General features: G+C 38.7%; 1 protein-coding gene across 11 annotated transcripts in view; it reads left to right on the forward strand.

Annotated features, from left to right (window-relative positions):
- Window positions 1-13,064, forward strand: part of MAGI1 (membrane associated guanylate kinase, WW and PDZ domain containing 1) — a 600,870-nt gene that overhangs the window by 514,658 nt on the left and 73,148 nt on the right. For all 11 annotated transcript variants that reach the window (XM_004675998.2, XM_004675996.2, XM_004675999.2 and 8 more), the window contains exons 8-10: window positions 3,295-3,352; window positions 6,227-6,366; window positions 8,271-8,363. In XM_004675998.2, the coding sequence (XP_004676055.1) occupies window positions 3,295-3,352; window positions 6,227-6,366; window positions 8,271-8,363 (291 nt within the window). The remainder of the gene's footprint in view (window positions 1-3,294; window positions 3,353-6,226; window positions 6,367-8,270; window positions 8,364-13,064) is intronic.

The raw sequence follows: 13,064 nt of genomic DNA on the forward strand, positions 1-13,064 counted from the left end.
CCTAATTCCACATTATTGATACTTCCTTCTGGGACAAGAGGAAATGTGTAGACTATAGAAGTGACCCAAATGTATTCTTTATAGAGATGGGGCTCTTGATTATTGTCTGCACGTGTCCTCTGTGTATAGACTGTGGTGTGTGTCCACACACAGTTTTCTGTTACATTCACTTACTCATTTTCTTTTTTTTTTTTTTTTAAGATATATTTATTTATACACACAGAACTGGAGTACAGGCCAGAGGTGCAGGGGTGGTGAGAGGCTTCACCAGAGACAGAGTGAGGAGCAGAATGGGCAAATCAACAAAGCACACTGCTGAGGGGAACAGGGGGCCGGTCAGGAGAGGTCTGCGCCATGTGGGTCACCTCTGGGGCAGGGATCAAACTCATGCTGAAGTGGTGGATTCACCAGAGACAGAGTGGGGAGAACAGGCAGATCGACAAAGTACACTGCTGAGGGTCGCAGTGGGCGGGTCAGGAGAGATCAGCTCCCTGGCCGGGAATGGAACTAGTACTGCAGTGGCTTCGGAGAGCTTCATAATTTGGTGCTTTAACCCATTTTCCACCAGGGAAGGCCCTGTAAGCACTCTCTTTTAACACACAGGCAACGTTGGAGGTAAAGGTAAAAGGTATAGTTCTGAAAGTTAAGTAATTAACCCGAGCCCAGACTTGTAAAGCTTCTGAGCTAATCAGCAAACCTTAAGTGTTGGGCTCTGGGCAACTTCCAAAGGATCTCAGACTCCTGAGTTATCTGTGACAAACGGATAGTCTGTTGGATGACTGACAGGTGTTAACATGGAGGCAGAATAAACCTTCAACTTCTTCAGAGTGTTTAGCTCTAAAATATCGTAATGTCATTAATTTCCAGGTTTAAAAATGTTCTGCAATTTTTAGTTTTTTAGGACCAAATGGAAAATTTAAGGAGAAACATCTTCCTTTTTAAATCAATGACCCATTTCTATTTTAAGCATTAGGAGAGTAATTCCTATTATTAAGTTAATCACCACATTGGAAATGAGAAATTTATCTTTTCAATTTAAAATGAGCTTTAGCTTGAAAAACTGGAAAATGTTTGAAGTTTGATAATCTGCTCCAGAATATATTTTTAAATTTACTCATGTCCTGATCTACCAGGTGACTGACCCTATTTTTTTTTTTAATTTATTTATTTATGCATACAGAACTAGGTACAGGCCAGAGGTGCAGGGCAGTGAGAGGATTCACCAGAGACCGAGTGGGGAGCAGAACAGGCCAACTGACAAACTACACAGCTAAGGGGAGCTGTGGGTGGGTCAGGAGAGGTCTGCCGTGCCATGTGGGTCACCGCCGGGGCTGGGATTGAACTCATGCTGCAGTGGCTTTAGCTTCTTAATGCTCTGCTTTAACCCGCTGCATTACCAGGGAAGGTTCTGACTTACCCTATTTTTAAGTATAAAGTGTACATTGTACATTGTTGACTGGGTGACAGGAGAGTCCTTCACAAACCTACACTCATTAAAGCATTTACCATACAGTGTTTGAATTGTCTGAAATTATCTTTGTACCCCTGGTGCTTAGCACACTGTGGGCACACAGTAAACACTCAATAAATGTTTTGCAAATTAAAAATTGAATGAAGTGAATTCTTAATAATTTCCCTAGTTTACCTGAAGATAATTTGGCCTCATAGGAAGTTGGCAGAGTTTTTAAAATTTCACTGAACCATAGTGCAGGCCATTCACACCACTCTTCCGCCCCATGTCAGAACAAACACAGGACTCTGCCTCAATTTGCATTTTTTAATCTTCTGTTTCCTAACACTTTGGAAACATTTTCTGCTTCATTTTCATTTAGATGATAATTTCCAGCTTTGTAAGGGGAAACCATTTCTCAGGCATTTGATTTGCATCAGTCTGCAAGACTCGTGTATAAAAATGCCAAGTTGTAGCAACATCTGCTCATTGGACCTGTCTTGCATTTTAGTAGCTCATGTCTCCCAGAATTCAAAGCCTTCTTTAAACCTGCGAAGTGTTTTTTAAAAATTAGAAGAAAATGGGGAAAACCTGTCTCTTTGTTTGCAAACAAATAACATGTGGAGCAAAAACCATGAAATTAATGTCTCTTGATGTGCAGCCAAATCTGAACAAAACATAAACTTTGAGTAATTAGCCTGTGTGTTGTGTGTGTGCATGTGACTCCATTTCAGCACGGAACTGTTTGTGGCATATGTAAGCCCCAGGTCCTGATGAAATCGTCACTATTTAGAAATAGTAACCTCATGTGTCTTTGAATTTAAAAAGTCCTAGAATTTCAAATTAAGTGATATCACAAATGTTTGTAAGATCCTGTTCAAGTTGGCCTTAATAATCCCTTTTAGGAATAATGATTCACTTTGGCGTGTGGTATGTCATAAGTGTGCCTTAACTCTGCATACATTAGGGTGGCCTTGAAATTAAGTTAAGCTGCTCTTCCTGAAAGAATTGTTTCATGGCATGAAACACAATCTAGTTACTTCTTGCACTAAGTCAAATTATCTGGTGCAGTGGACCTTTGCACAATAGTTTCTTGTATCAGAACTCACTACTACATACTGAAGGAAGTTCCCACCTTTGATTATAAAAACCTTATGAAATAAACTTCAAAATCGCACATTGAGTTTGCAGAAAGACACCTATGTCTACCAATGCAATTTGACTACCACCTTCAAAAGAATAAAACCTTTTTGCTTAGCATTGAGTTCTCAAAGAGTAGGATCTGTGTTTCTGCTTCCATAGATCAAGTGCTGAGGATTAAGGGCCCAGCCAGTGACAGCAGTTGAGGGATAGATTCAGGCAATTCAGAAATCCAACTCTGGAAGAGCATTTTCATTTATTCTGTAGGTTTTAAATGAGGGGTCAGGAAAAACAAGATGCAAATTTTATTTTATTACACGAACAGCAAAATCAGCACTTCTGTAATGAAAATTAAAAGAAACATTAATTTTCATCCATTTTTGCTTGTGTAGTAAGGTAGTCTAAAAAGAAAATGAGAAAAGTACAACTATTTAAAGTGGGACCTAGGTATTCAAGGCTAATTTAACTATATTTCCATTAAAATCTAATTTAATAGTTGAGTTAGAATAAAAGCACCTGAGACTGCATTTTATTGTTTTGTTTAAAAAAAAAAATTGTTCATCATGTAGAAAAATGCACTCATAAAATAAAACAATCCTTATAAGACATGTTTATGAGTTTTTCTCTTTTTGCAACTTGGGTGTTGGAAACCTAAGCCTTCATGAATGTGGCCTTCTTGCACTAAATGTTCTTTTATATTTCAGAGTTGCCTGCTGGTTGGGAAAAGATTGAAGACCCTGTGTATGGTATCTACTATGTAGAGTAAGTGCCAGTTCATCCATACTCTAGTTCATACCTCCCTATCCTCCCTATAATTTATGTACATTTATGCTGAACAGTATGCCCTCGTAAGGTACAAACTAAATAATAATAATAATAATAATAATAATAATAATAATAATAATAATATGACATCAACTGCATGATAAAAAATATTTTATTATTTTAATAATATCTTGATAATAATGTGATAAATTATTATGTGTAATATATAACTTAATAATATATTTTTAATGAATCAGAATATATCCAGTTAACCTAAATGTGTAAATTGTATTTTAAAATTCACAGGGCAGAATTTGTGTCTTTTGTTTATTGCTGTGTTACCAGTGTGAAAAAGAGTCCTGAAACAGGGCAGCTACTTTTTTTTTTTTTTTTAAGAAGCAAACTTTTATTTCTTACACTTCTGGAGTCTGGGAGTTCAAAGTCAAGGTGCTGGCAAATTCGGTGTCTGGTGAAAACTTACTTCCTGATATTTATAAAGTCAGCTTTAGCTCTCAGTGGTCCTTTACATAATGCTCACCTGTGACTATTTAGGTGCCTCTCTTTTCTGTCTTTTTTTTTTTTTTTCCTTTTCCTATTCCTAATAAACCTGTCATTTTAAAATGTAAAAAAAAAAAAAAAAAGTGGGGAAAGGGGGTCACTAATCCCATCCATGAGAGCTACCTACTCAGGAGTGATCACCCCCGATATGGCAGCTACTTTTCAGTCTCTTCACTAGCTGCATGAATGAGTAAGTGAGTGTATGAGTGAGTGACTAACTGAGTGATAAAAGGAAGAATTCAGCAGACCAGATGAGTGGGGATTATTTCAGGATTAGAACCTGTTTTACCTACCTTTTTTGCTCTACCCAACCCTGACCTTCCCAGTAATTATTATTTATTTATTCAGATCTTCTAAAGGGTCAGACAAGTCGTCCCAGTGCATAAAATGTTGCCAAGATTAAGGAGGAAGATTAGTAGTCTAAGTTGTAAGACCGCTTGCCTGCCTGAGGACCAAACACGTGGCTATTTCTATTTTTAAGGGACTTAACCCCTTCTCATTTTAACATCATTCTAACCTTATTCCAGCATTGGGCATGTACTTGTCTTTTCATCAGAACCATCCATTTCTAGTGTGACATGAAAAGAAAATCAAGAAACCCAAGAGATGAAACTGAATAAATCTTCTTTGTGTCATTTTCTTTGAGAAAGATGAGAAATAACTAAGCAAAGAATCTTTGAAAGAAACAAATGCTGCATAAATGTTCTATCATCATCATCCTGCTTGCTACAATGAAGATAACTGGCACCATTTTGCTCTCTCACACTGCTGCCAATGAAAAGGCATTTGTATAATACCCTGGTGATAAGAACATATGATGTAAAAATGCCAGGCTGTAAAGTGCTCAGCATCTTATTGTAAAACATAATGAGTTCTCTACAGCAAGTGTCCTTGACCAGTGCACACATTGCCTTCTCTTGCTTAACAAGGATTGGCAGTTCGGGGCATCGGCAAGGCAAGCTCAGGTATCTTGCTGACCCTGATAAAATTAAATTCCTTTATATGCCAGTAGATGTCCAGTGGGACTCCTGCCTACGGGGAGCTCATTGAGTTCTCCCTCAGCTGCCTTATGCAGTGAAAAAAAAAAAAAAAAGGAGCAGGTGATGGCAAAATTTAATAGATGAAGAGACTTGGTTAGGGAGAGTAGTGAGCAAGTTGTGATCTCACTATACTGTTGTCTTTCTTGTGTTTTTTTGGACCTGTGTTAAGTTGTTTGTTAGAGTGAAATTGTAGGAATTAGGAAATAAACAAGCTCATAATAAGAATTAAGCGTACTCAGTCTCTCCCTACTGTGTTTGATAAGTATAACTTTAAGAAATATTTCAAGTTTTGAATAATCCCATGGTATGTCTCGAAACGTCTAAGGAAGCATGATATTGATGAAGAAAATACAGTAAAATGAACATATGTATGTTTGTGGAACATTGCAGTTGTGTGTGTTTACGTATACATACAAGTACCCTAAATAAAAGGCCACAGCAAGGAGCCACATAATGAATATGTAGTCTTGTGTGTATTTATAAGTCTGTGTGTACGTGTTTGTTTTGCCATGGCCTTCTTAGTTTTGGAAAGATCTGAAGTATCCTGTTCCTTGTCACTTTAAACTTCCCATTTGCTTAGATTAGCCGTATTTATAGTCTTTTTGACTAAGGCTTATACTTTTAATTTTGCTTCCATGTCATTGACCAAAATAGTTAACAGATTTTAGTGAATTCCTTTTAACTTAATTATTTGTGTAAATGCTTACATGTCTTTGAACTCTATTGTGGAAAGATACACAGCAGTTTGCCTTTTATCTATACATGTTGCAAGCATTACTTCCTCACTGTAATCTCATTTTCCAATATTTCTAAAATCTGCATGTTGTTGAATTAAAGTAGCTCTCCTTTGGATATTTGGGGGAAAGCCTATGGTAAAATCTTGGTATTTGGGAGCAGACAGACCTGAAATTGCATGCCTCTTTACTGCTGACCTAACTGTGTTATGTTAGCTGCACTATTAGTTAACTGCATAGAAATTTGCTTTCCTTATCTATAAAATATGAATAAAAATAGAAGCTACTTCCTGACATTTGTTGAAAGTTTTAAAATACTGTACATATAAAAGCGGTAACACAATGCTTGGAACATATAAGCAGGAAGGATGTGGAAACCTTTCATTTTTATTTCTCTCTCCTAACTGCATTCTGACATAAGATGGTCAAATTCTTAGGCTGCTGCTTTACTCAGTTCTGAATAGAGGACTTGGCCTGGTGGACATTTTGCTTGTAGAATGAAATGTTTCCTATTTGAGCACTGTCCTCCTCTGTTTCAGCCACATCAACAGGAAGACACAATATGAAAATCCAGTTCTAGAAGCCAAACGGAAGAAACAGCTTGAACAGCAACAGCAGCAGCAGCAGCAGCAGCAGCAACAGCAACAGCAACAGCAACAGCAGCAGCAACAGCCAGAAGGTTGGCTTTGTCTTGATCTCTCAACAGAGATGCTTGGGTTGAAGCCTTAGAGTTGACACCCCCTTGTGGTCAGAGCCAGCCTTCATGGTCATGTCATTCTGCCTTGTTGAGGACTTGAGGTTCTGTGGTGAGGTTCTTGAGGTTCTAGGGAAACAGTTTCAGCTAGAGTTCCCCTTGCCCTGGATCCCAGATAATTAGAGAGTCCAATTAAAAGACACCCAGATCTGGGCCCTCCCTGGTGGCACAGTGGGTTAAAGCACAGCACTAAGAAGTGAAAGCCACTATAGCAGGAGCTTGATCCCCACCCCGGAAGTGACCCACATGGCAAGGCAGACCTCTCCTGACCTGCCTGCTGCTCCCCTCAGCAGTGTACTTCATCCCTCGATCTGCCTGTTCTGCTCCCCACTCTGTCTCTGGTGAATCCTCTCACCACCCCTGTACATGTGGCCTGTACCCCAGTTCTGTACACATAAATAAATTTAAAAAAAAAAAGACACCCAGATTTGCCTTTGAATTAAGAAAGGAGCTGTAGTCAGATTGAAGAGCTTTCAGACGGTGAGAGAATATTCTTGCTCAACAACATTTACTCAGCAGTGGTGTCTTTTAACATTACATGTAAGAATGAGAGAAGGCAGCAAATTGTGAATGCTCTAAGTTAATTTATGCTATGTGAAATAAACATGAAAAATTCAGGAGTGAAAAAAACATTAGCTTGTCCCCCCACTTGCTTCTATCCCATTTTTAGAACTGTTTTAAGGAGGTACAGATATGCTCTATTAACAAAACATGAAATAATTTTATTTCTATATAACTCATTTATGTATAAATGCAATGTACACATGCATTAGTTTTATTACTTGTTTTTCTAATTTAAATATGTTTCTTTAATATTTATTTCAAAGTTGGTTAATACAGATTTCCCTTATAGGTTTTAGTGGCTGTGTAATATTCCATTTTAGAAATGTTTTCATACGTTTCTTCATTTAGTATTGTTTTTAAATATATAATCTTAGGTTTTGCCAGGTTGTCATTTCCCCAGCTTTTTAAATAACAGGCTCCCCTCAATAAAATATGTGAATATCAAATACAATACTGCTCTTATTATAATATTATATAAATAGTATAGACCATAGAGAAGACATTGGCAAACTTTTTCTGTAAATGCCAATTAATAATGTGTGTGTGTATTCACATATGGAAATGTTCTCCTTTCCACTTAGTTTTTTTTTCCATTAAAAATGTTTTTTACTATTTTTTTCCTGAGCTGGTGAGTCTTGGTGGTATTAGAAAATGCAGGTTAGAAAGAGGCAAATAGGGCAGGTTAGGTGGAAGGTGACACTTGGGTTCAGCCCAAGGATCCTCATATGAGTTATTTCTTCTGTGTCTCCAAGGAAACCAAGACTACAAGGTAGGACTCAGAGGCTTTGATATTTGGACCTCTTTGGGTTTGAAAGATGAGTGCTGAGTGCACTTGGCAGACTGCTGAAATCTACCTTTGCCACCTCAGACAAACTGGCTTCAGCCCATGTCTCAGTGACAGTAGCTAGGTTTCCTTCTCGTGGGGTCAGCTGTGGTTGATAATATCTTTGCTGGTGTTTTGTTTTATTTGATTTCACTTTGGACTCTTCTACCTGATACTACTGAAGTTTTCATTGATTATGCCACAATATTTCTTTCCTCAGTGATCTTATGAGAGGGAAGGAGAAAAGAATGAAGAGAGGGAGATGGGAGATCTTGAAATCCTTAACACACAATAGAATCAGATACCAATTTCTTTTCAAGATATGCACTCTGCATCTGGTTTTAGATGTTTGGGTTGTTTTATAATCAAAAAGAAGGTGAATTCTAAATGTGTTAGTGAAACATTTGGTGGAAAATCAATAAACTTTTTTCTCTTTCCATAGAATGGACAGAAGATCATTCATCGCTTGTGCCTCCTGTTACTTCCAACCACCCCCCAAGCAATCCGGAGCCAACCAGAGAAGCTCCACTTCAGGGTAAACAGTTTTTATATTGCATCACAGTTTTAGCTCAAAAGCCTAATTTGTTAAAGGTATTTTACAAAGTGGACTCTTTTAACTCCCAAGTCAGTCCTTGATTGTAAAAACCGTAACAATAGAAATTCCAAAAGTACTGCCAAATAAATTAGAACCATTTTAATATAAATTTCTTCCACTATTTGTACTACTCTCAAAGTAATGACTACTTATTATTAATGATCAATTGAAGTAGAATGTCTCAACCTCGATAATATTAACGCTTGGACCACATAGTTCTTTGTTGTGGGGCTGGTGCGATTATGGGGTGCTCAGTAGCAGCATGACCTCCATTCACCAGCTGCCTCTAGCACCCACTCCTCATTGCAGCCTCAAAAAAATCCCCCAGGTTCCCCTGGGGTGGGGAAGGCAAAACCCTCCCACAGTTGTGAACTGCTTACTCAGAGAGCACATGCATTTACCATTATGGTAAATAAGGGAAAGTGCAGATTCCACATTAGATATTTCAAAGTTCTAATCAACATACTTGTTTTTGATTAATATTTTCCATAAATGAAAATGTTTCATATTGCACTCTAAGTTCCTCATCTCTGCTTCTTGCCAGTTCTGACTAATACTTAGACATGTTTTACAACGTTTCATTGGATCTCACTTATTTACATTCACAAAGAGTATGAGCCCCCTAGAGAGGTTCATTTTTGTAAATTGGAAGCTCCAGAATCTTGCTACTTTCAAGCTTCATTACTCTTAAATGATAGAAAATATTTGTGAGCTTTTTTGTTGTCGTTTCTTTTTTTTCTTTTAAATAAGAAAAATGGAAGTGGGAAATATTTGTGGTTCAAAACCATTCAAAAGACTAAAATTTGTTCTGTCTAGACATTTAAAGATATATAATTGTTTAGATACAAAAAGATAAGTAGAATAATTCTCTAATTTTGATTGTTCTATTATAATTTTCATGGAAAGAAAGAAGTGTTTGCCTCTTAGCTGATACTGTCATGAGGTTCATAGTAAAAATCAATTTATGCAAAATAGCTGCTTCTACATTAATAGACATTTTTATGTTGATAGTGATGGATATCTTTAATAAAAACAGGACAGAATAAATAATAGCATCTTAATTGATAGCAAAATGATTGTGACCTCCTCAGTATTTTTGTTTTTTTTTTTAAAGATTTATTTATGCATATAAAACTGGGATGTAGGCCAGAGGTACAGGGGTGAGGATTCACCAGACAGAGTGGGGAACGGAACAGGTGGATCTTCTGAAATACACGGCTAAGGGGAACAGCGGGAGAGACAGGAGGAGTCTGCTGTGCCAGGGATGGAACTCATGCTACAGAGGCTGATTATAGCTTGATAGCACCGAGACTTTAACCCCTGCACCACCAGAGAAGTCCTCCTCAGTATTCTTGAGTATGAAATGTCCCCTGCAGCCTTCAGTATCTTACTGCTAGGGTAGGTTAGCTACATCAGCCTTTGAAGACCCTTGAACCAGCAAAACCGTAGTCACAGCCCTTGCATATCTCTGCCCTGTTAGGTGACCGCCTCTTCCTCCCAATCTTTGCTTTGGTAACTACTACTCTTCTCAGGTTTTTGTTAGATTCTCCAGTTATTCTCACACTTTTCAGCCTTTACTTTTCATTTATAGCATTGAACGTTTTATGATTATTACTCATTTGTGTTCAATTATTTAACAGTAGGTTCCTCTCTAGACTTTAAATCCCATGAAGTCAAGAGACTGTTTTTTTCTTCCTTAATATACTGCAAAGCAGACACAATCCCTTGACATCTAGTGTCAGCTGAAATTCATTGCTGAGTGGAACATGCCATCCACACTTGACAAATTGTCTGAGAGAGTAAATAAATGAAAGCTTTGTGGGTTCAGTTTTTGGGTGTCTAATGTATCAACTGAGTTAAGAGTCAGATGATTAGGAATTTTATCTCCTTCTCTTTTTCTAGGACTGTTGTTTTGTATGTCTATTTACTGCTTGGATTTCATACTGATTTAAGAAAGTTCTAGAAGAGACTCGCTGAACTCAGAACTCCCCCTGGGAACTATTCACCTATCCTAGCAAACCATCTACTTTGTGGTCTGCTTGTTGATTCTCATCTTTCAAACATAGTTATCATCTTGGACCTTAATCCCACAGAAGCCAGTTAAAATCCACGGCTTTGAGTCCAAGTAGTGATAGTAAGAAACACTAACTTGGACTTCACCATTTTTGGTTATGACTCTGCGTTAGTTTCCTGCCTGCTGGCACAGTGTCCTGATCTAGTTCTCTGAGAGTATTTCTAGAAGAAACCATAAGGCTGCTTGTTTGGTATTCATTTTACTTAGTTCACTGCTCACCTGAACTTTCCTCTGATCAAAAACACGTTCCTAATTCCAGCAAATGATAAGAGATTCACTTTTAGGAAAACTTTGCATCTTCTAGCTTGTTTTGTATCATCAAAATAATAATTTAAAGCTATTGAATCTTCATTGTGTGCCAGGCCCCTCCCAAAGCACTTTACCCTTATCTGTCACAGTTATTCTGTATATTTTCGTGAGAGGTTGGTGCAGACACCTCCATTCACACTTGTGAAACCCAGGCAGAAATGAATTCAGCTTAGTAACTTGCCTAAGTCCAAAAAGACAGTAGAGCAATTTCACCCCTGATTATCATTAGGATAATTTAATTCCTGGCTGATACCTTTTTTGCTTTCTGCAAAATACCACATTACGTAGCCTGAAATCTAGTGTTATATAGTGTGGATTCCACTGACTATATGTTGTCATTTACATTCAAATTCATTGCAAATTAGAAACAAAAAGTTCAATTCTTTTGTCCCACTGACCACCTTTCAAAAAGCTCAGTTGGGCCTCCCTGGTGGAGGAAGGGGTTAAATCTCAGCACAATGAAGCTACCTGCAGGCAGCCACTGCAATACCAGTTTGATCCCTGGCAAGGGAGCCAACCATGTAGCAGAGGTCTTCTCCTGACCCGCCCACTGCTCCCCTCAGCACCATACTTCAGTTAATCTGCATGTTCTGCTCCCCACTCTGTCTCTGGTGAATCCTCCTACCCCCTGCATCTCTGGCCTATACCCCAGGGCTTGTATGCATAAATAAATAAATACATAAATCTAAAAAAAACAAAATGAAACAAAACACAAAGGCTCAGTAGCTTTGGATGGCTAGTGGCTGCTATTCATAGTGGACAGTATGGATACAGAACATGGCCATTATCACACAACGTGCCACTGGACAACACTGGTCTCAGTATTTACACACTAGAGCCAATTTATCAGTAAACAAGCAACTAAGGATGTTTCACGACCCAGAAAATCTTAATTCAATGAGTCTAGGGTCTGCCCTAGAAGTAAGAAATGAATTCATGTTAAAAAAACTACCCCTGTAAGTTTCGTATGCACCTAGTGACCTGTCAACAGACTGGCATCTCTGAAAAATTATCAGAGGGCTGCAGCAGAGTGCACTAGACTTCACTGTTTGTGTGGAGAAAAGCATTTCCTTTCCATTAACTGATGGTCTCTCTCATACAGTAAATGCAATAAAATGTGCATAAATGTGAAATCCTTTCATCTTTTCTTTCTAGCTAAGTGTTGCGGGGGAAATAGTGGTGTAGTTTCAGAGCTCTGCTCATGTTTCTAGTAAGTTGAAAACATTCTAAGCTCAAAATATGCTAATAGCTTTCTTAAGACATTCATTCAGATAAACTGCCAGGCACATTTTCACATTCTCTAACTTTTTTTTTTTTTTTTCACCTTGATTTTCAATAGACATTCTTTATTTTTTTTTAAAGATAACATTTATTTATGCATACAGAACTGGGGTACAGGCCTGAGGTGCAGGGGTGGTGAGAGGATTCACCAGAGACAGAGTGAGGAACAGAACAGGCCGATCTTCGAAGTGCACTGCAGTGGGGAGCAGCAGGCGGGTCAGGAGAGGTCAGCCGCGCAATGTGGTCACCTCCGGGGCAGGGATCAAACTTGCACTGAAGCGGCTGATGTTTGCTTGCAGTACTAGGCCCTAACCTGTTGCACCACCAGGGAGGGGCTCTCTAACTGTTTATATAGTAAGTCTGAAATGTTGAAACACCCCACCACCTCTTTCCAACCTTCTCAAAGACTTATCAAACCTCATTTCTTTATACTGCTCAGCACTGTAGTCATTTGATGTACAAGCAGATCCTCATGGAGTTTGTATTTCAGTGACTGCCTGTAGGTGCCATGTCTTTCATGCCAGGGACGAGGCATGGCAGGTACAACACCACACACAGCAGTGAGATGTGTGATGTTGTTCAATGTTACAGACAACAATAAGGCAGGGAAGGGGGATGGCAATGTGGAAAAGGATTGCAATTTTTTTTTTTTAAGATTTATTTATTTGTGCATACAGAACTGGGGTACAGGCCAGAGATGCAGGGCGGTGAGAAGATTCACCAGGGAGAGAGGGCAGCAGAACAGGCAGATCAACAAAGTACACTGCTGAATGGAGCAGCGGCCGGGTCAGGAGAGGTCCTCTGCTCCACGTGGGTCGGCTCCCTTGCCAAGGATCAAACTGGTGTTGCGGTGGCCATGTGGGGCACCTCTGGAGCAGGCAGGGATCAAACTCATGCAGAAGTGGCTTTAGCTTCTTAGTGTTGTGCTTTAATCTACTGCGCCACCAGGGAGGGCCAAGGAATGCAATTTTTTTTTT

This window comes from Condylura cristata, unplaced genomic scaffold, assembly GCF_000260355.1.
Source record: "Condylura cristata isolate star-nosed mole 26May11 unplaced genomic scaffold, ConCri1.0 scaffold00004, whole genome shotgun sequence".
Lineage (NCBI taxonomy): Eukaryota > Metazoa > Chordata > Mammalia > Eulipotyphla > Talpidae > Condylura > Condylura cristata.